At 44.6% G+C, this 22,397-nt stretch overlaps 1 protein-coding gene across 1 annotated transcript in view; it reads right to left on the bottom strand.

The window, feature by feature from the left end:
• BRWD1 (bromodomain and WD repeat domain containing 1) overlaps positions 1 to 13,379 on the bottom strand; it is a 123,515-nt gene extending 110,136 nt beyond the window's left edge. Inside the window, exons 1-4 of the mRNA XM_027960640.3 lie at positions 13,204 to 13,379; positions 13,034 to 13,092; positions 12,864 to 12,893; positions 12,646 to 12,705 (exon numbers count right to left, since the gene is read on the bottom strand). Of these exons, the coding sequence (XP_027816441.1) occupies positions 12,646 to 12,705; positions 12,864 to 12,893; positions 13,034 to 13,092; positions 13,204 to 13,252 (198 nt within the window). The 5' untranslated portion in view covers positions 13,253 to 13,379. The remainder of the gene's footprint in view (positions 1 to 12,645; positions 12,706 to 12,863; positions 12,894 to 13,033; positions 13,093 to 13,203) is intronic.
• Positions 13,380 to 22,397: the final 9,018 nt, after the last annotated feature.

A 22,397-nucleotide genomic window follows, 5' to 3' on the forward strand; every position in this document is an offset into this window, starting at 1 on the left:
GGGGAAAAAAAGCAACATTTTCAGCATATTATGCTTTATTATTTCAAGAAAAGTAAAAACCCAACACAAAAAACTTGTGCGGTGTATGGAGAAGGTGCTGTGACTGATCCCAAACGTTGTCAAAAGTGGTTTGTGAAGTTTTGTGCTGGAGGTTTCTCACTGGATGATGCTCCATGGTCAGGCAGACCAGCTGAAGTTGATAGCGATCAAAGTGAGATATTGAGAATAATTATACCATGAGGGAGTCAGCCAACATCCTCAAAATATCCAAATCAAGACTTCCCCCATAGCACAGTGGATAAGAATCTGCCTGCCAATGCAGGGAATATGGCTTTGATCTCTGGTCCAGGAAGTGAGCCCATGAGCCACAACTTCTGAGCTTGTGCTCTAGAGCCTCAACTATTGAGCCTGGGTGCCACAACTACTGAAGCCCAAGCACCTAGATCCTGTGTTCTGCAACAAGAAAAGCTGCAGAAACAAAAAGCCCGCATACCACAGTGAAGAACAGTCTCCATTCACCACAACTAGAGAAAGTCCTCGAGCAGCAATGAAGACCCAGTACAACCAAAATTAAATAAAAATTTAAAATATCCAAATCAAGTGTTGAAAATCATTTGCACCCAGTTGGTCATGCTCATTGCTTTGATATTGGGGTGCCACATAAGCTAAGCAAAGAAAACCTTCTTGACTGCATTTCTGCATGTGAATCCCTACTTAAACATAAAAAAACCAGTTGGTTTTTTTAAAGCAAATTGTGAGAAGCGATGAAAAGTGGATATTTTGCAATCACGTGAAATGGAAGAGATTACAGGGCAAGCAAAATGAACCACCACCAACCACATCAAAGGCTGGTCTTCACCCAAAGAAGGTGATGCTGTGTACATGGTGAGACTGGAAGGGAGTCCTCTATTATGAGCTCCTTCCAGAAAATCTAATGATTAGTTCTGATTAGACCAACTGAAAGCAGTATTCAATGAAAAACAACTGGAATTAGACAACAAAAAAATGCATAATCTTCCATCACGATAACACAAGACCCATGCTTCTTTGATGACCAGATAAAAACTGTTATAGCTTGGCTGGGAAGCTCCGATTCATCTGCTATATTCAGACACTGCACCTTTGGATGGTCTTTTCAAAATTTTCTTAATGAAAAAAAATTCAATTGCCTGGAAGACTATAAAAAGCCCCTGGAATAGTTCTCTGCTCAAAAAGATTAAAAAAAAAAAATTTGAGGAAGATGGAATTATGAAGTTGCCTGAAAAAAGATAGAAGGTAGTGGAACAAAATGGTGACAATGCTCAATAAAGTTCTCAGTGAAAATGAAAAACTGTGCCTTATTTTTACTTAAAAACCAAAGGAAATTTTTGGCCAAACCAATAAAACAGAAGAGACCAGCACACTTTTTTTTTTGGCCACACAGCTTGTGGAATCTTAGTTCCCCAACCAGAGATCCAACCTGTAACCCTCACAGTGGAAGCGCAGAGTCCTAATCACTGGACAACCAGGGAATTCCCAATACAGGTGTACTTTTAAACATATGAATTTTACAAAACTACAGCCTACAGAAGATATGAAATAATAAAAGTTCTTGGTCAAATAATTTCAGTCACATATACATACTAAAGACCAGATTTCAACATTAAGGCAAAACATCTCCTAGTCAGTCTGAGCTCATTATTTCACCCAAAAGTCTGTACCTATTTCAAATGATCAAAAGAAATAAAACCTATTCATATTAGCTACATCTTTAAAACAAATTTATAAAATACAATACAAACATAAATCAAGAGTTTACAGAGTCATATGAAAGAAATGTAGTTGATGGAAATTCAAAGGTTCAGCTGCTAAGCCCAGAAATGTCTGAAATACTAGGTAAATGCAATTAAACACTCAAAACGGAAATATTAATTCCCAAATAAAAAGCCAGAAAGGACCCATGGCTTCACAGCTATTGGTTAAGTTACAGTTCAGAGCCAATTCCCTAGTATGTAATGATCACCTTCATTAAAACAGTACAGACTGTCACAGGAACAGAAAGAGATTGTGGAGGAAAGTCAGAAAGAACTTAGAAAATACTGACGACTGCATTCTCTACAGAGAAAGATGACTCAAATGGTACTCGTTAACTGACTGACAAACTGGAAAAGGCTAGACTCAAATACATCATACTAACCAAATGCTAAAATACACTCTACAGAAAGACATTACAAAAGAAATTATAAATGGCATAGGAAAAGATATAAATGGATATATAATACTGCCTTTATATAATTTTATTGTACAGAAAGGCTTTAAGGACAACCATAAAGGCAAAATAAAGATTAAGAGATACAAAATATTAAAAATCTTGAACCACCAAAAAGAAAGAAAAACCCCCAAAGAAAACTAAAAAGCAACCTGCAAACTAGAAAAAGGAATTCAGAACAAGTGACAGACTAAAGAATAACCTATCTATATATATACATGTATATGGAGAACACTTACAAAACAGTAAGACAGTAGTAGAAAAGCAGATAAAAGATATAAAAAGGCAATTCAAAAAAGATGATTACCAACAGCCAATAAACTCACTTCTTTTTAAAAAATCCTAGACATTTAACTATGGGGTCAGAGGTTAGGCAGGTTAAGGCTGACAGTGACCACACTTTCTTCTGATCTTCACATAGCTGGCTCCTTTTCATCCTTCAGGTCAAATGTTATCCCATCGAAAAAAGCTTTCCCTCACCATTCCTTAAATATCAGCTATCTCCTTTCACCCTCCCTTCCCAATCCCCATCACTGGTCTGAATTTGTATTACAGTAACTGGTCTGCTGCTCCTGGTCAGTTACACCCCAAGGGGTCAGCTCCATAAATGTAGGAGCCTTGTCCATCTCCTCCAGACTGGTATCCCCCGAACTCTGAATATGGCAGATACTTATTTATTGCATAAATGCACCATGCATTACTGAATGAATAGTCAACATAAAAAGTACGGCATACAGCTTAGATAAACATAACCTCATCCAAGTTACTTGTCTCTTCCAAGTTCATTTTAAACAGGAAATCATGATACATGTAAGGTAACAGGGTTGCTGAGAAAACTAAGAGAGAAAATACAAAGGTTAAAGCTCTTCTGTGCAGTACTTGGCAAAAAATGCCTCAAACCTTAACCATGAGTACTATTTTATCCATCAAATTAACAGAGATGAAAAAGGTTATGTGGGTATGAAATCAGTGTATTACTGCATACAACAATCAAAAGTTAAAACAGGAAGAAACCTAAGGAGAACAAATCAAACATTATAAAATGTAAACCATTTTGTGAAGTGAAAGTCACTCAGTCATATCTGACTCTTTGTGATCCCATGGACTATACAGTCCATGGAATTCTCCAGGCCAGAATACTGGAGTGGGTTGCCGTTCCCTTCTCCAGGGGATCTTCCCAACCCAGGGATCAAACCCAGGTCTCCCACATTGCAGGCGGACTCTTTATCAGCTGAGCCACCAGGGCAGTCAGTAAACCATTTTCCTCAATGATTAAATTTCTAGAAATTTATTACAAGGGACAATTATGTACATAGATAAATAAATACAAAGATCTCATTTTGATATTCACAGAATCACTAATAGAAAAATTTGGAAACTAAACATCCAAGAAGCAAATAGGTAAAATTTTCCAAAGAAATGGCAAGGAATTAATTTTTTTACCCCAGTTTTGTTAGATTATATGCATAAAGAAAAATAAACACTTCTCATTTTAGTGATTTTTTTCATTTTCTCTTTGCTTTTGCATTTTCTAAATATTCTACAATGAACGTAAGCAAGCTTTAACATTAACCCAATTTTTAGTCATAGTTCACACACAAAAGCTAATGAACTAATTACATACCAGTTTGTAATACCTATAGAAAGGTCACTACCAATATCTTCAAATATTTACATAAAAATAAGGGCAAATTTTAAGGCTTTAAATTGAGGCTCTACCACAAGGTCTTTCTCAGGCAAAGGTCTCTCCATCTAGAACCTGGCCTCAAGTGAACCAATGATAATTTAACTAACAGATACCAGAAAAAAGGGGGTCAGGGACTCTCCAGATCCACAGGAAATACGATTAACAGTTCTAACTCTACATCTAACTAGTTATGGGAAAGCCGGACAAAGTACTCACTAGGACTTCAGATTCCACGTTAACAAAAATAACAAGAGGTAATAATATTTATAATGTACATGTCTAAGTATTTAAAGGTTTTGACTAATTCATTACATTAATAACAGCTAATACTTACATAGCGATTATTATCTGACACTGTTGTAAAAACTCTGTATACACTAGCTTACTACACCTCCCAACTAATTCTCACCTTAAAAATGAGAACAAGCTGGGACTTTCCTGGTGGTCCAGAGGCTAAGAATCCGTCTACCAATGCAGGGGACAGGGGTTTGATCCCTGGTCTGGGAATATTCCACATGCTTCCAAACAATGAAGCCTGTGTGCGACACGTACTGAGCCTGCATGCCTAGAACTCATGTCCTGCAACAAGAGAAGCCACCTCAATGAGAAGCCCAAGCACCACACTAAAGCCCTTATTCAGCAATGAAGACCCAGTGCAACCAAAAGCAATTTTTTAAAGTGAGAACAAGTTGGATTATCTTTAAAATAACTTTTATCAATATCTCCCCTTCACAGAGCTAAGGAAACAAATCTAAGTTAACTAAACCCCAGAAACTGATAAGCCCTTCTGTGAACAGAAAACAAGACTTCAGCTGTTTTCATCCCTAGCAGACAGGCAGGAAGAACTGACACAGACAAGAAAAAGGAAAAATCTGCCAAACCTTTAAACAGCTGCCTGCAGACTCGCACAAGTAATGAGAATGCTAAGGAGCTTCCTCAGAGTAAGTGGCACCCACTCCCATTCCCTTCCATAAGCCTTCACCAACTACATAGGACCAAAAACTGGATGCAGAGCAGGTGGGAGAGATACCTCCTAAGGGTAGGGATAGTTCAAGGTAGAAAGCCAATGGCTGAACTAGAGAGCAAAGAGAACTCTTCATCAAACAACAAGTAGGCAGCTGGACTATAAAACAGTACATGATCTTATGAAGTATGGAAAGCTGGCAACTGGGCCATAAAGTATGACCTCCCAAGAATCTCACTAGGGCCCAAATTTCAAAATCGGCTGAAAAAGAAAGTCTTAATCCCACCCTCAAAACACGTAAGCCAGTTATTAAATGAATGCAATTAAAGTCACACAAAAGTCAGAGATGATCAAGTTAGACTGACCCAACCCCACACTAATAGTCTGGGGTGAGGGGATGGGGGGGGTGCAGGGGGGGAGGGGTGAGAGGCACTTTTTTTTTTTTTTTTTTAACCACATCTGAAAGCATGTGGGATCTTAGTTCCCCAGCCAGGGATCAAACTCTTGCCCTATGCAATGGAAACACAGACTCTTAACCACTGGACCACCAGGAAAGTCCAAGTACCTTATTTACGGACACTGACTAAACTACTCTTTTAATGTAAAAAGGCCCAATATACTTCAAAAGGTGATGAAAAACACAACAAAACATGAGACCCAGGGTAAAGAGAAGGAGTGGCCAACAGCAGCAGACCTGGAGCTGGCCAAGATGTTGGAAAATGTTCAGCCATTATCTCCTCAAAATACTTACTCTGCCCCATGCTTCCATCCTTTCTACATGGGACTTTTAAGCTATTCATTGAACTACTTGATATCCTACAGGTTTAAGAAGCTCAGAGAACCTTAAAGTGACAAAAAAAAAAAATCCACCTAGGCACATGTGGTAGGCAGTTTCTAACATGGACTCCAATATCTCCACCTTCTGGTACTCACAGACTTGTGAGTCCCCTCCCCATGAGTAGCTTATTTCTAACCAACAGAGTACTAACACTGGGTAACATATCCATTCAGTTGAGTTCAGTCGCTCAGTTGTGTCCGATTACTAGCTTCCAAAAGAGTGTGACTTCTGTCTTGCCTGCAGGCTACCACCTTGTCAGCTTTCATCTTCCGACAATGTAAATTGCTAGGTTGGAGAGATTAAGTTAGTATGGAGCTGAGGGCAGCCAAGAGCCAACCAGGAATCGAGTCAAGGCTCTCAGCCCAACAGTCCACTCCAGGAACTGAACCCAGCCAAAAACCATGTGAATGTGGAAGCAGCTCCTTCCACAGTCAAGCTTTCAGTGGAAACACCAGCTCTGGCCAACACTTTGAGTGCAACCTTGAGAGATGGAGACAGAGGATTCAGCTCAGTTGTGCCTGGACTTCTGACAAACTTTGAGACAGTAAATCTGTGGGAATTCCCTGGTGGCTGTGCTTCCCTCATAGCTCAGTCGGTAAAGAATCTGCCTGCCAATGCAAAAGACCTGGGTTCAAGTCCTGGGTTGGGAAGATCCCCTGGAGAAGGAAATGGCAACCCACTCCAGTACTCTCACCTGGAAAATCCCATGGACAGAGGAGCCTGGTAGGCTACAGTCCATGAGGTTGCAAAGAGTCATGACTGAGCGACTTCACTCATTCACCCACTGAGCCTGAGCTCTGGAGCCCAGAAGATGCAACTTCTAAGGCCACAGGTGCTAGAGCGGGTGCTCCATAAGAAGAGAAGCCCCTGCAATGAGAAGCCCTCTCACTGCACCTAGATCCAGTGGTTAAGACTCAGTGCTTCCAATGGAGGGGGCATGGGTTCCTTCCCTGGTCGGGCAAATAAGATTCCACATTCTGTGTGGCATGACCAAATAGAAATAAATAAATAGATAAATAAATTATTAAATTTGTGCTGCTTTAATTCACTAAGTTTCAGACAATTTGTTATACAGTGATAATGACTACGGTATATCACATAAACCTTCTGAAAATTAAAAACAAAATGAAAATCTTGAAAAGCAACCATAGGGAAAAACATTATACTGGGACTTCCCTGGTGGTCCAGTGGTTAAGAATTCACCTTACAATGCAGGGGACATCGGCTCAAATGCCTCAAAGCAACTAAGCCCAGGTGTCACAACTAAGACTCAACACAGCCAAATTAATTAAAAACACACACATCTTAAAAGAAGAAACAGTAAAACTGCTGGCTTTTCAATACTAATGTGCTGAAAGAAAAAAAAACAAACAGAACTAAGCAACCAGAATTTCACAGCTTAAAAAAAAAATGCATTTAATAAAATCAAAACAAGTTTTCAAACCAAAAAGGAAAACTAAAATCATTGTCAACAAACTTTCATTAAAAGAAATATTAAAATAAGTTGCGGAGACCAAAGAAAAAAGTAGCACAGCCAAGGCTAAGTGGCTCAGACAGCAGCATCACTACCATAATTCGGCACCAAGCTAGAGAGACTGCCATTCTCCATTCTACTTTGTGGTCATTCATAAGGGTAAAAACCAAGTATCATAAGCCCACGTATTAGTGCTCACAGACTGTATTTTGTTATTTCACAAAACACTACAAATATAAATTAGGTGAAGGGGAAGTCTACACATTATGACTTAAATGTCCCATCAGTGTTATCACTCATAAATACTACTGATTACTACTGTGTGCCCAGCACAGCAAAATCATTTTTTTCAGTATTTTTACAACACTTTTTATTGTTATACAGATCAAAGAACTGAGGTAGAGATTAAATAATTCACCTAAGATTACATGTATCAAAGCTACGGTTTTTCCAGTAGTCATGTATGGATATGAGAGTTGGACCATAAAGAAAGCTGAGCACTGAAGAATTAATGCTTTCAAACTGTGGTGCTGAAGAAGACTCTTGAGAGTCCTTGGACTGCAAGGAGATCAAGCCAGTCAATCCTAAAGGAAATCAACACTGAACATTCATTGGAAGGACTTGGTGCTGAAGCTCCAATACCTTGGCCACCTAATGCAAAGAGCCTACTCATTGGAAAAGATCATGATGCTGGCAAAGATTGAGGGCAGGAAAAAAGCGGACAACAGAGGGTGAAATGGTTGGATAGCATCGAGGTTGGATAGCATCACTCACTCAGTGGACAAGAACTTGAGCAAACTCCAGGTGACACTGGAGAACAGGGAAGCCTGGCATGTTGCAGTTCATGGGGTCGCAAAGAGTCAGACACAGCTTAGCAAATGAACAAGAAAATGTAGTAAGCAACCAGAAAGGCAGGATTACAGCCCAAATTTCTAACTTAACACTGCCCTATTGCTAGACTGCAGCTTATCACACTGTTATGATCACTAAGTGTTCCCAAGTGGTATCAATGAAATGCCTACAGAAGGACAGATCTCTACAGTCAAGTGCAAAGAAAATGCAGAATCCATATGGAGAGGGGAAAAAAAGGCTGCACTCAGGATAAAGGGTCTTTAGAATCCACAATGAGCAAAAAAAAAAGGTAATGTGACTACTTGCAATACAGATTTGGAATACACAGTTATATCATTTTAGTTATTCATTTTTTGGCTGTTTGACACAGCATACAGGATCTCAGTTCCCTGACCAGGGATGGAACCCGTGACCCCTGCAGTGGAAGCACAGTCTTAACCACTGCCAGGGAAGTCCTGGGAGTTTTGTTTAAAATGAGTAAATAGCCTTGCTATAAAAAAAAGAAAAAAGTTTCAACTTTAGACTCCAATAGAGTCTATCTGGCGGTGCACCTGAATTTCACATCTTGGGTTAGAATCTTCTAACATAACCTGAGTCCTCAATCCAGTAAGAAGTTCAAGATGGTTATACCACTCTCGCCTTGATTTGAAGAGTGAATTCGTAAACTGAGGAATGTTGACAAATAAGTAGAAGTGAAGAAAAGAAGCAGAGATATATTTGTACAAATCACAGTTATTCTGATATACTAACAAATGTTGTACTTACTGAACTATTTTTAATGTTTTAAAGAATAAAAAATAATCTACTATGATAACTTTAAAATATATTTACAACACTTAAATTATTAGAAAGATTATGCTTAGATCTAAATGTGCCATATAGAGCCTTCTACAGATCAAAACCATCACTGTAAATATAGAGTGGAAACCCCTAAGGAAATTTAATTAAGTGGTGTTAATATCTTTTAAGTGGCGTGAAATATTTTAAGATTAAATTTTCATGACAAATCAAACACTAATCAAAATGTAAAAATAAATATACTGGTTTCTACATATTACTAGATTTATAAGATATGTAAATGAACTTAAAGGTTTAAGAAAAATGACTACTTACAATTCTAATAAACCAAACACTGATTTCAATACAAATAACTCTGAAGTGTTCTCCTTACACAAAAGGTCTACTCAAACATGACCAAACAAATAAAAAAAAGTTAATGGCAATAAACCCCCTAATGATAGTCTACAATTTAATAATCTTGATTTTTTTCCCCCCCCTGCTTAAGGAAGAGACTGGCCTACAAAAATTGATCTATCATGTCACTCAATTACAAAGTATACCAAATCTCTCTCCCCTTTTCAAATACAGCCCTCCTTTACAAACCTTTCTCATGCCCAATTCTATGCTTCTATTTCATTCTTCCCCTTTCTTTACCACCTATAACTCATAAAAATTACATGAAAATTCACAGGCTCAACTGCTAATGCAGAGTTGGTATTGAGAGATAACTAGTTCCAATTTTCCTAAGAAAATACCAAAAATAGTCTTGCTTCCAAAGCACAAGCTGGACTAGCAGCACAGTCACAAGTCTAAGATAAACTGCAGCTGTGCAGTGATACTGGAATCACTTGAAGGGCTTTAAAATAATATTGATGTTCAGTCAGTCCCACCACGAAGATTCTGATTTAAGTGGTCTGGGGCACAGTCTGGGCAGATTTTATAAAGCTTTCTAGATGGTTGTGATCCAAGAATCAGAACTACTGAGAAAAAGGAATAAACAACTTTATAAGGAATCAGATAAAACCAAAACGTGAAATATTCTACAGAATAACTCAAGTATCTTCAGTAGATCTACAGCACAGGGGGAAAAAAAAACTATGCAAGATAGAAAGATTTAAGATCATTTCAGTGTGATGCATGAACCTTGTCTGAAGCCCAATTCAAGGCAAATATTGAAAAATATAGCAAACTGGTAATGAATTTATAATATGGACACTCGTTACACTGTTATCATTTGTGTATATCTGAATGTGTTCCTGCTAAGTCGCTTCAGTCATGTCTGACTCTTTTTGAACCATAAGGACCGTGGCCTGCCAGGCTCCTCTGTCTGGGATTCTCCAGGCAAGAATACTGGAGTGGGTTGCCATGCCCTCCTCCAGGGGATCTTCCTGACCCAGGGTTCAAACCCGCATTGGCAGGAGTGTTCTTCACCACTAGTGCCACCTGGAATACTTAAAAATATATATTTTTAAAGAGAAAAAAGAGTTTGGAGAACTAGAAGCTACTCACACACCCGTTACAAAAGAATTAATTCTCTACACAGAAAGCTCACTGTCTACCACTTAGTGCTGGGAAAGGAGGCAGGAGGAAGGTAAAGGAGACAGAGGATCCTCACCAGACAAATCATCCAGGCAATGAGAAAACATATGTCAGAGCCACATCACAGGGATACATCACAGAGCAAGATTCCAAATACTTTAAAGTGGAATTTTATTTTTATTTTTTTGGCCACACTGTGCAGCATATGAAGGATCTCAGTTGAAGCACAGAGTTTTAACCACTGGACCACCAGGAAGTCCTGAAAGCAGAATTTTAAGTTTTAAGCAGTACTAACAGGAAAAGCCAAAAAATATATCAATCTATTTTTAATGTAACTTTCCCAGTAGTTATAGCATCATGCTTATTTCAAACTGTAAACAACTTTATCCTCAGTAACATAGCTGCACGTCTTATCAATAATGCTTTGCTGGGGAGAGGCGATGGGAGAGGGTTAGATTGGAAGTTTGGGGTTAGCAGATGCAAACTGGTACATACAGAATGGATAAACAAGGTCCTACTGTACAGCACAGGGAACTATCTATATTCTGCAAGAAGCCATAATGGACAAGAATATGAAAAGGAATGTATATATGTGTGTAACCGAGTCACTCTACTGTACAGCAGTAATTAACACTGCAATTCAACAAAAAAAAATTTTTCAAAAATTATGTTTTTCTGCTGAACAGACACACTGTTTGCACCTAGTAACAGGAGCAAAACATCCTTTAAATATTCCCTTAAGGTTCAAGATGCCAAACTCAAGAAAACATTAAAAACTCTGCCATGATGAAGAATTTTACAACTCCCTTTCTTGAAAATACTTTAAGAGTTTGCTTCAAAAAACTCTAGGAAGGGAAATATTAAAACTGGCAATTAAAATAGAATCTTTTGTTACATTCACCCAGCTTTAAGTATCAACACTTAACTGTTCAGTATCTATCAAGCATAAAGACTCACAAACACGGAGAACAGACTTGTGGTTGCCAAAGAGGAGGTGGAAGTAGGGGAAGGACAGACCAGGAATTTGGGATTCACAGACGCAAACTGATTTATCTAGGATGGATAAACAACAAGGTACTTCTGTACAGCACAGGGAACTATAATTAATATCCTATGACAAAGCGTAATGGAAAAGAATATGAAAATGTACATATGTGTAACAATCACTTTGCTGTACAGCAGAAATTATCACAACACTGTAAATTATGTTGTAAATTAACTATACTTCAACAAAGGTTTAAAAAAAACTTTTCATATATAGATAACAAATCCTTCTATTTCTGTTCTTTTATATAATTTAAGAATGGTGATGTTATTCTATATTAACGCCTACTTCTACTTGCAGTTGTTAGAACTGCGGTAAAAGATCACTCAGCTCTTTTTCTCTCAGCTGTTTTGCACGTACAAGACGCTGAATATGCAACTAAAGAAAATCCTTTGTCCTAACACAAGTCAGAAAAAAATTTTCCTGAGAAATACTTAATTTCATTAAGGACTAAAAAGTGGCTCAAACCAAATCATATACTGTGAGAGCAACTAAAAAAGATGACAAAGTACAATGAAAAGAGAACTGTAATCCATGTTACTGGTGCTCCAGCAAGAGAAGCTGCATCGTTAGGGCCTACATTCAGTTATACACAGCAAAGAGCAATATTAAAAATTCATAAAAGTAAGTTTCCTGAGGCACTCAACAAGTGTAGCACAGTTTAGAGAGGCAAAAGTACTGGAGGAGTGGCAGAGTCTCACAGCAGCAAGATTTTTATTACTCTGCTGAGGGAAAAAGAAAGAAAAATGTTCCGAGAGAGGAACCTCTCTCCACCTTTGAGACGCTTCTATTCCTAGGAACAAGTGGTTGGAGGATCTGGGAGGGGCAAATGGAGGAAGACCAATCAGAGGTCGAGTTACAAGTCCGGATCCGAAGAAACACAGATGAGAGCAGCTCGCTGACTGGGTGGCGCGCCCCCGGCTCTCACCAGACTCACCGCACCTGGGGACCCACCCGGCCACAAACCGCGGAACAGGGTCGCCCCCACCTACCCCCGCCGCCCCCGGGGCCGTTTCCTGCCCAAACCAACCAGCCACCCCAAAACAAAACAAAACCTACGGGGGGAAGTACCGCCGTCCCCTTGGCTCCCCGGCCGCCTGCCCGCCCCCTCCGAGCGCCGCTCTGTCACTTCGTCCCTCCAGCCGGAGCCCCGAAAAGGGGGCGGGGAGGGGGGGCGGGCGCTGGGAAACATCGGGATGGAAATGTCAAAAGTCTCACCAATTCCTCGTAGCTCCTGTTGTGCTCGTTGCCCTCCCAGTCCAACCTCTTCGGCAGCAACTGCAAAGACCCGAGACGCACACGACTGACCACCGCGCAGGGCAGGAGGGGTGTGGGGGCGGGGGGCGGCGGGGCAGGGGCGGGGGCGCCGGGGAGCCGGACGAGCGGCCCCCGGGCAGGGCCGGCGGGGGACGCGGAGAAAGCCGCCAAGCACAGACCTGATACTGCTCCAGCTCCTGCACCAACACCTGCAGCCGAAGAGACAGACGCGCAGTTAGGAGGGCGGGGGCCGCACCCCGGTCCACCCGACGCCCTCCTCCCGCGACCCCGGGCCGCGGCGGGGCCGGGGCTCCCGGAGCGCGGCCACCGCCCGCGGGCCCGCACTCACCTGGGCGGCTCTCCGACATGGGCCGGCCGATAGGTACCGGGCGATGAGGAAGTACAGCTCTGCGGAGAAACGGGGAGACCAGTCAGGAGACGGGGAGACCGCGGCGGAGGAGAGGGGGCCGGGGCCCGGGCGGGGGCGCCGGGAGAGGGCGCGGGCGCTGCGCGTCTTACCCGACTCGATGAGAGGCACCGGGCGTCGGGCGGGCGAGGGCTCCGCCATGGCCGGGCGGGAGCTGGGGCGGGAGCGGGCGAGCAAAGCGTGTAGGCCGCGCCGAGGCCTGACCGGGCCGGCGTCCCTCTACCTCAGGCGCGCCTCCGCCGCCATGCCGTGCGCGCCGCCAGTGCTGACGCCTCCGCGAAGTAGTGCCCCCGCGGGAGAAAAAGTAGTTCCTCTGTGGGAGCCGCCTGCGACGAGGGACGAACGACGTTTGGGCCCCGCCCGGAAGAGTGAGCCTGCCTTCTTCTCTACCTCAGGGGATGCAGAGAGGAGGCTGTATGAGCCAGGAGTCGGGCCCCGGGGAGGTGGCGGGTGGGGGAGGGGAGCGCGCGTGGCTGGGATCCCTGCGCGCGGTGAAGCGGCGGCCGGCCATTGTGAGGCGGCGGCCGGGCTGCGCGGCTGGGCTGGCGCCGGGGGCGGAGGTCGGGCGGGGGCAGCGCCGGGGGCTAGGGTGGGGGTGGGGACAGGTTCCCGCTTTTCCAGCCAGAACTGAGACGCGGGGCCGCGGGGGCCCAGGAGGCGCGGCGGAGTCTCCGGCTTCGGGCTGTCAGAAGAACATCACGGTCAACGGGGGCCAGTGCGTTTGCCCCCCACGAAAGAACGCTGGCTTTGAGGACGCGAAACCCTTAAAACTGAAAATCATGCCAGCTGCAAAGAGTAGAACGCTGGCCCGAGAAGCTTTGCCTGGAGACGGGAGGAGGAATGCGGGGAAGTCATAGGATGGGAGAGCCGGGGGCGGGGAAGGGGGGCGGCCTCGGACACTAACCCTCTGCGGTTCGGAGGGTACTGCAAACGTTACGGAGAGTCCACGTTGCTGAGTGCAGTAGGAAGAAGATAGAATCGTGAGACCCCCCGCCGCAGTCCTGGGGAAACCCAGAAGGGTGAAAGAAAACGCACTACATGGCAGAGGATGTCGACCTGGCTAATTGGGGAAGGCAGTCCAGGCCGGCGATGACTTAGCCGGATAGGAAGCGAGATGGGAGGAAACGGGCCATAGAAACGCAGCGGCCCACTCCCTTAGACGACACCTGGGGGAGGGGGAAGCCCTGCGTACTTAGGCTACTCTTGGAAGGCAGTAGTAGGGTTTGAGCCTGGGGCAGCGGACGAGGATCCGGAAAATTTCCTTCAGGCTGTTCTAGGCTGCGGATTCATTGACTCTGCGTAGCCAAGGCCCTGTTCTGAGCCCTAAAGAAGAACAGCAGGAAGCAAAACACTGCCCTCAAGGAGTTGTTTATTCTGCAGTCGCTCAGTCGTGTCCGACTCTGCGACTTTATGGACTGCAGCAAACCAGACTCCCCTGTCCTTTGCTGTCTTCTGGAGTTTGCTCAGATTCATGCCCAGTGAGTCCGTGATGTTACCTAACCATCAAGAGTGGACACTGAAAATTCCAGTTCCTACTGCAGTAGAGTGACCTTCACAGCATAGAGGTTAGGATAGTGGTTTAGATCAGACCCTGGAGTGGGATTAACCCTGGTCCTTGCGGGGCTATTCAGTGTGTGACTTTAAGTAAATCACAACCTCCGAGGCCAGTTTTCTTCACAAGTAAACTGCAAGTATTTGTTCCTACTTTATAGGGTTGTGAGGATATAACGGGTTAACCTGTGTTCTTAGCATGTAGCAGGCACCATAGACGTGCCAGCCTTTATTCACACCACGTGGCAAAAGCTTTTGTACATGTTTGTGAGGGAATAGTCCCAACGTGTTTGAGCAAGTGCGTCTTGTATCTGTTGGTTCAGCAAACACTATGAAATGATGGGCATAAAGATGAAGGAATACGCTACAGCTTGGCCATCCCAGATTTCAGTGTCTGTTAGGAGAAAGGGTGCAAAGAATGACTGAGATTTAGGGCAGGGATAGAAGGGAGGTTAACCCACCTGTGGGAGGGGGAGAAAAGTGAAAGTGTTAGTCACTCAATCGTGTCCGACTCTATGACCCCACAGACTGTAACCCACTAGGCTCCTCTGCCCTTGGAATTCTCCAGGCAAGAATACTGGGGTGGGTTGCCATTCCCTTATCCACAGGATCTTCCCAACCCAGGGATTGATCCCAGCTCTCCTGCAGTGTACCCAGATTCTTTACCCTCTGAGCCACCAGGAGGGGGAAATTTTAGAAGAGTTTTAGTGTGGAAAGGGCCAAAATGTAAATAACATTCCAAGTTTAGGAACTCAAGTTTAGTAAGACTGCTTGGAGTGAGTTTGGAGGTGGGATGGGACTCATTAAATCAAACTTAAAATCAGGGGAGGGGGAGTTGAAACTGGGAGCAAGTAAAGGGTTCTTTTTTTTTTTTTTTTTCCAAGTAAAGGGTTCTAAACGAGATAGGATTCTTTTTCATCTAGAATAGATTTGAGAGTGTTAACACAGGAAACCATTTAGACCCCTAAAATAGGGAACAATTGAAGTGCAGTCATTAAAAGGATAGAAAGAGATGGCTTCAGAAATACCTAAGGGGTTCAGTCATAAGATGAGGTTGAAGTGGAATGAGAGGAAATGTCATAAAAATCTCAAGTTTGAGGCTTAGTAGGGTCAAGATTGTGCCACCAACTGAGATATGGCACACAGGCGGTAGCTAAATTGTTAAAATGGATAACTACTCAGAAAGTGAAAGTGAAGTGAAATCGCTCGGTTGTGTCCGACTCTTTGCGACCCATGGACTGTAGCCCACCAAGTTCCTCCATCCATGGGATTCTCCAGGCAAGAATACTGAAGTGGGTTGCCATTTCCTTCTCAGACAGTGTGATTATTTGAAGTTACAGTGCATATATCCCTGTAGCACAGTATGCTCTGATGCTCCAAGATAACCAAAGTTAGCAAATAACAGAAACATGGAGAGAGAATCTCACCTTTCAGAGATGGCCAGGCAGTTGTGTATTTTATTTTGTAGCAGTCTCATAAAAGATAGCCCCCAAAACATGTTACAAGAATTTATATCCAGAACACTGGTCACTGTCCAAAACTGCAGTTCTGGAGTAGGTAACTTGGTAACCGTTAATAAGAGGTCAGAAGAGATGGCAGGAGTTTGCCTTTGCACAAGCCCTACTGGTTCCTTTACAACTCACTCTGACATCTGTGACAAACACCATTCCTAGATTTGAAGTAGAAACGCAAAATTGCTGACAGGAGGCAAAATATCTTCTCCCCTCCAGCTCTCAAGTGACAGAGACCCAGATTTGACTCCCATTTATGCCAGTGAAGTGGAGGAAAGGGGGAAGTACTGTCCATCAGCAACTCCATAGCAGGGACTGCTGGAAATGGTCTCCAAACAAGGCACGATTCATGTCTGTCTCACACAACTGAATCCACACCACTCCAAATGTACACACTAAGGTTTGTTTTGGGGGTAATGGAAAGAACTTCTGAATCTCAAAGTAGTTGAAGGAAAGCAATTATTGAAGAAGTGCTTGATAAGCAAGGGTTGGAAGATCTCAATGGCTGGTGACATCAGCTGTAATGCTGTCACCCATCTCCACTAAAAGGAAACTACTACATTTTAGTCCTTGGATGTTTCAGTCCTGAATAAGCATCACTGATCTCCACAAAGATCAGGTGCTACTAGTACTGTCACTTCACAGTGACCTCAGCCAAGAAAACCGAGGCCCAGAGACACTGAGGAGGGCCCAAGGGCACATAGCTGCAAGCCTGGTAGGACAGTACTACCTTAGACAAAGCACAGGCCCCTGGAAGATGCTTTCTACCCTGGCCGCATTGCATGAAGGAGGAAGCCAGGGCCAGAGAGTTTGGATAAAAGCACACAGCTAGTAGGTAAGAGCTGAAACTTGAAAATTAATAATGTGTGTCTGATCTCACCACAGACAAGTCTGAGCCAGACTCTATTATTCTGGATTTAAGGATGAGGAAACCGAGGCTTAGAAAGTTTAAGAATTTGCCTAAAGGGGCTTCCCTAGTGATCCAGTAGTTAAGACCCTGGGCCACCAATGCAGGGGGCGTGGATTTGATCCCTAGTTGGGGGATGAGGGGTACTAAGATCCCAGATGCCATGTGGTATGGCAAAAAGATTAAAAGAACTTTAAAAAGAAAGAACACATTTGTCTTAAAAAATAAAATGTGATGGGGCCTTCCAAGTCACCGCTTAGGAGCCACAAAGGCATGAAGTGTGAAAAGCACATCTGGAATACGGTGAGCAAAGCAGCCTGTTTCCAACACCTCCCATAGGAGAGTGGTCCAAAATGAGGGTCAGAGTAGGTTGCAGTCACTTTTAAAAGAGTAAAACAGAGGTCAGTCTGTGAGCAGTGGAGATTATACAAAGAAAATTATTTACATTCTAGTTCTAATTTCAATGTGTTAATGCAAATAGTTAAATGAATTTAGTTTCAGCTTGTTTTAGTCACTCTGTTGTGTCCGACTATTTTGCGATCCCATGGACTGTAGCCCGCCAGGCTCCTCTGTCCATGGGATTTCCCAGGCAAGAATACTGGAGTGGGTTGGCATTTCTTTCTCCAGGGGATCTTTCTGACCCAGGGATTGAACTGTTGTCTCCAGCACTGGCAGGCAGATTCTTTAGCACTGAGCCACCTGGGAAGCCCTTCATTTCAACTAGCAGGAACCAGTACTGCAGGCACCGTGTCAGCATAGTTCTAAGGGATGTAAAGAGAGTGGAGGACACTGGACCTATGGAAGAACAATACCACAAAACTGCATCAGTACATGGAAGTAAACCCGGCATCATTTCATTCATTCAACAAAAATCGAATTTCCCTAAGGCAGGCCACATAGGGTAAACACTGGCTCCTGGGTTTCTGTAAGATAAATTCCCCAGAAGTAGAAGAGTTAGTATCTTGATAGATTTCCAGGGCACTTTGAAAGGAAAAAAAAAAAAAAAAGAGTAACTTTGGGATCAGGCCCTAGTCACTAGCAGACCTTGTGTCTAATTCCCAAGGCCCCTCCTCCACCTCGGGGCAGTGTCGCCTTTCTCTCAGGACCTCTTCTTCCCTCTTAGTCTAGGCCAGTCAGCTGTCCCCTGAATGCAGCCAGTCCCTGCCTCCATCAGCAAATTGTTTCCACATATATCTCTTCCCTTTCGGTTCTGCCTCTCCCTCATCGTTGGCTTCTGTCCCTCATGTTCCCACACTGCAGGCACTGGCCCGTGTCCGTCTCCAAGACGTACCAGTTCGTTTGAAGTGTCTCTCAGGGTGCTGCGGAAAACAGTGAGGTTGGGCATGACCTTGGGAACATGGGAGCCAGCATCAGAATGTCCCTGTGGTTGAACATGGCTTACAAGTTGAGCAGCTTCTCTGTGGCTCAGCATTTGTTTTTTATTTTTTAATCATCTTTATAATGGGGTGCCCGCTAATAGATCGCGCATGTTGAATGTTTCTGTCTCCTGGGCGCTGTGCGAAACCATTGACTGTACCGTTTACACTCACTTGATAACTGATGCTACTTATGAGCGCTGCCTGCTGCCTGCGGAGCTCTTTGAGCAATACCTCTCTCAACGTGATGCTATCACATAAAAATGAGTATTCTCTGCTCTATTCCCTCGATCACCAAAGAGGCTCTTCCTTGACTCCCCACCCAATTTCCCAAAGCACAACTCTGCATATTCTCTATTCAAGCCTTTCTTGATCCCTATCACCTAAAGTTAAACTCCTGGCGTGTTCTGAAAGCTAGGTGGGCTGCCTGGTGCTCTACCCTCTCCCTCCCCACACCCTGCCCCCTGCATCCCCAGGCCAGCTGACTGCACTAACAGTAAAGGGCTCTCTTGCCCTCGGGCTTCATCCAGTAGGAGGCCCCTGAGGGAGGTGAGACAGGCGGGTTTCTATTTTCCCAGCTCCTTCCTGCCAGGCCATAGGTTGGTTGCTGGCGGCTGTTGTTCCTCAACTGGAGGCCACAGCTCTTGAGGAATAGCCCTGTGTCCACACAGCAACTGTCTTTGGGTTTTGATACTCCTGGTCCTTTAGAACTTGGGCTTGTCTTCCCAGTAGGACGAAAGTCCCTGAAGGTGCTTCACCATCTCTTGTGCTGAGTTGCTTCATTCATGTCTGACTCTGTAACCCCATGGACCATAGCCTGCTAGGCTCCTCTGTCCATGGGATTCTCTAGGCAAGAATACTGGAGTGGATTGCCATGTCCTCCTCCAGGGGATTTTCCCAACCCAGGGATCAAACCCTTGTCTCATGCCTCCTGCATTGGCAGGCAGGTTCTTTACCACTAGCGACACCTGGGAAGTCCCTTTATTTTTACTGCCCACACTCTTATAAGTAATCATTGTTGTCGTTCAGTCACTAAGTCATATCCGACTCTTTGTGACCCCATGGACTGCAGCATGGTAGGCTCCTCTGTCCTCCGCTATCTCCCAGAATTTGCTCAAACTCCTGTCCATTGAGTCAGTGATGCCATTCAACCATCTCATCCTCTGTTGTCCCCTTCTCCTCCTACCTTCAATCTTTCCCAACATCAGGGTCTTTTCCAATGAGTCAGTTCTTCGCATCAGGTGGCCAAAGTGTTGGAGCTTTAGCTGCAGCATCAGTCCTTCCAATTAATGTTCAGGCTTGATTTCCTTTAGGATTGACTGGTTAATAACATCACTGAATGGCAACCCACTCCAGTATTCTTGCCTGGAAAATCCCACGGACCGAGAAGCCTGGTAGGCTACAGTCCATGGGGTCGCAAAAAGTCGGACACGACTAAGCGACTTCACTTTCACTGCTCCTCCCTTGTCCCAATGTGTTATGCTTTCTGTATTCTTCCAGAACTCTGATAGGTGCTTATTCTCTCCGCCATGACTGCTACCCTCAACTGTATCCCCTGGGACTGTCCAGAGCACCCCCTGTCCAGCTCTCTCTCCCCTCTGCTCCCAGATTTCTTTCTTGTCTGTACACATCTGTCCTCTAGCCTGAAAGTATCCACCTAGATCCCTGAACTCCTTCTTTCACAAAACATTTCTTAAGTCATTCTGGTTCTGGTTAATCTCTTTTCAGAAATCTTAGAATCATCTGTCTTTTCTACCTCACGTGTTCATCAGTAAGCCCTGATGAGCCAACCTTCAGGGTAGATCTCTAATCTGAGCACTTCTCGCCCAGATGAGCACAGCAATCTCCTAAATGTCTTCCTTCTTCTGTCTTCGTCCTGTTACTGTCCATTCTCAACAGGCCACTGACGGATACTTAAAACCGGTCAGATGTGTCCTTCTCTAAAAATGCTTCACGGGTTCCCAACTGACTCAAAGGCCGAGGCCCAAGAGGCCCAGAGGAGGTGACCCCTCTGGTCTTTCTCTGACCTCTTGACCCACTGTGCTCCCCACCTTTCACTCTGCTCTGAGGGAGCACAGTGGCCACCTTGTCATGCCAGGCATGCTGCTGCCCCAGGGCCTTTGAACATGCTGTTCCTTCTGCCAAGAACCCTTTTCCCCTAGAAAACCTCATAGCTCCCTTCCTACCCTCCTTTAAGTTTTCGCTCTAGTGTGTGTGCTAAGTTGCTTCAGTCATGTACGACTCTGTGACCCTATGGACTGTAGCCCGCCAGGCTCCTCTCCAGGCAAGAATACGGGGATGGGTTGCCGTGCCCTCCTCCAGGGATCTTCCCTACGTAGGAATCAAGCCCACATCTCTTACGTCTCCTGCATTGGCAAACGAGTGCCACCTGTTAGTTTGGCTCTAAATCCATTGATTAAGTTGGCTCAGATGTTACCTTTTCAATGAGACCTTCCCTGACTGCCCTACAAAAAAAAGTAAAATCTACCCTCACTCTGCATGTCCATTTCCTTTTCTTTCCTCCCTGCATTCTTTTTTTTCCCTTAGCACTTTTGACTTTCTAACCTACTGTGAAATTTGCTCATGTCTTTTGTTTATTGCCTGTCTCTTCTCACTCTGAGGGCAGGCAGAGATATATGCTGTCTTGCCCTCTGAAATCTCTCTAGAGCTACAACAAAGCCTAACTTAACACATGGTAAGCACACAATAAATAGCTGTTGGATGTTTAATGAAAAATTCCTGGAGCAGACAGTTCCTAAAATATGAGATAGTTATGCTCTCAACACTCACTCATAAAGCTTCTGGATGGTGTGGTAGTTAGACCTGGCAACAGCCCACCGCAATGTGTTAGCCCTTAATAGACCTGGAGACCTGCCCCGCCCCCACCTGGCCACAGTGCTGCCACAAAGACAAGGCCAGCAGAAGTCAAGCCTGGAAGGCTGGGCGTGCCCTGTCCCTCTCCAGAACTATCCCCCACAGTGAGCCCACAGGAGAAGGACCTCCTGGCTTCTCTCAAAGGCAGGAGGGAAGCCTTTTTGAGAGACCAAGGTGAGTGGAAAGAACATTTTTGAGAGCAGGAACGGAGGCTGCTTTAGGGAGAGGATCAGAGCGCTCCATGGGTGGAAGTTCTGTCCTGCCTTTCTCATGGGCAAGGTGTGGCCTCAGCCTCCTCCCTGGCCACACAGCGCGCTGTACCCACCGTACCCACCAGAGACAAGCTGGCTTCACCCTAACTGGTCCACAGCCTCTGGCCTGAGCCCTAACAGCAGAAAGCCTACCCACTGGACGCTCCCCCAAGCAGGCACCACCTTCTGGGGTTTCCTCCAGGTTTCTCTCCGCAAAGATGAGGAGAGAAAGGAAACTGGCCTCAGGGCCTGCCCAAGATGTGAGCCACCAGAGCTGCCCTGAAGGAGGGGAGGGAGGGGAAGCCCAGCAGGCTCAAGAGGAAGTTTGTACAGAGGAAAGGACAAAGGGTGGAGTCTAGGGAAGAAGGGAGAGCTCCAAGGTCCCTGAGTCACCTGGCTGGGGAACCCTCCCCTCCCAACTAGGGTTGTCGGTTGTTGTTCAGTCGCTAAGTTGAGTCGACTCTTTTCGACCCCATGGACTGCAGCCCGCCAGGTTCCTCTGTCCTCCACTATCTCCTGTTTTGTGTTAGTCGCTCAGCAGTGTCCAACTCTATGCGACCCCATCGACTGCAGCCCACCAGGCTGCATGGGATTCTCCAGGCAAGAATACTGGTAGTGGATTGCCATGTCCTCCTCCAGGGGATCTTCCTGACCCAGGGATTGAACCCCTGCTATCTCCTGGAGTTTGCTCAAATTCATGTCCTTTGAGTCGGTGATGCCATCTAACCATCTCATCTTCATCTGCCCACTTCTCCTTTTGCCTTCAGTCTTTCCCAGCATCAGTCTTTTCCCAAGAGTTGGCTCTTTGCATTCAAT

Source organism: Ovis aries, chromosome 1 (assembly GCF_016772045.2).
Source record: "Ovis aries strain OAR_USU_Benz2616 breed Rambouillet chromosome 1, ARS-UI_Ramb_v3.0, whole genome shotgun sequence".
NCBI classification, from domain to species: domain Eukaryota; kingdom Metazoa; phylum Chordata; class Mammalia; order Artiodactyla; family Bovidae; genus Ovis; species Ovis aries.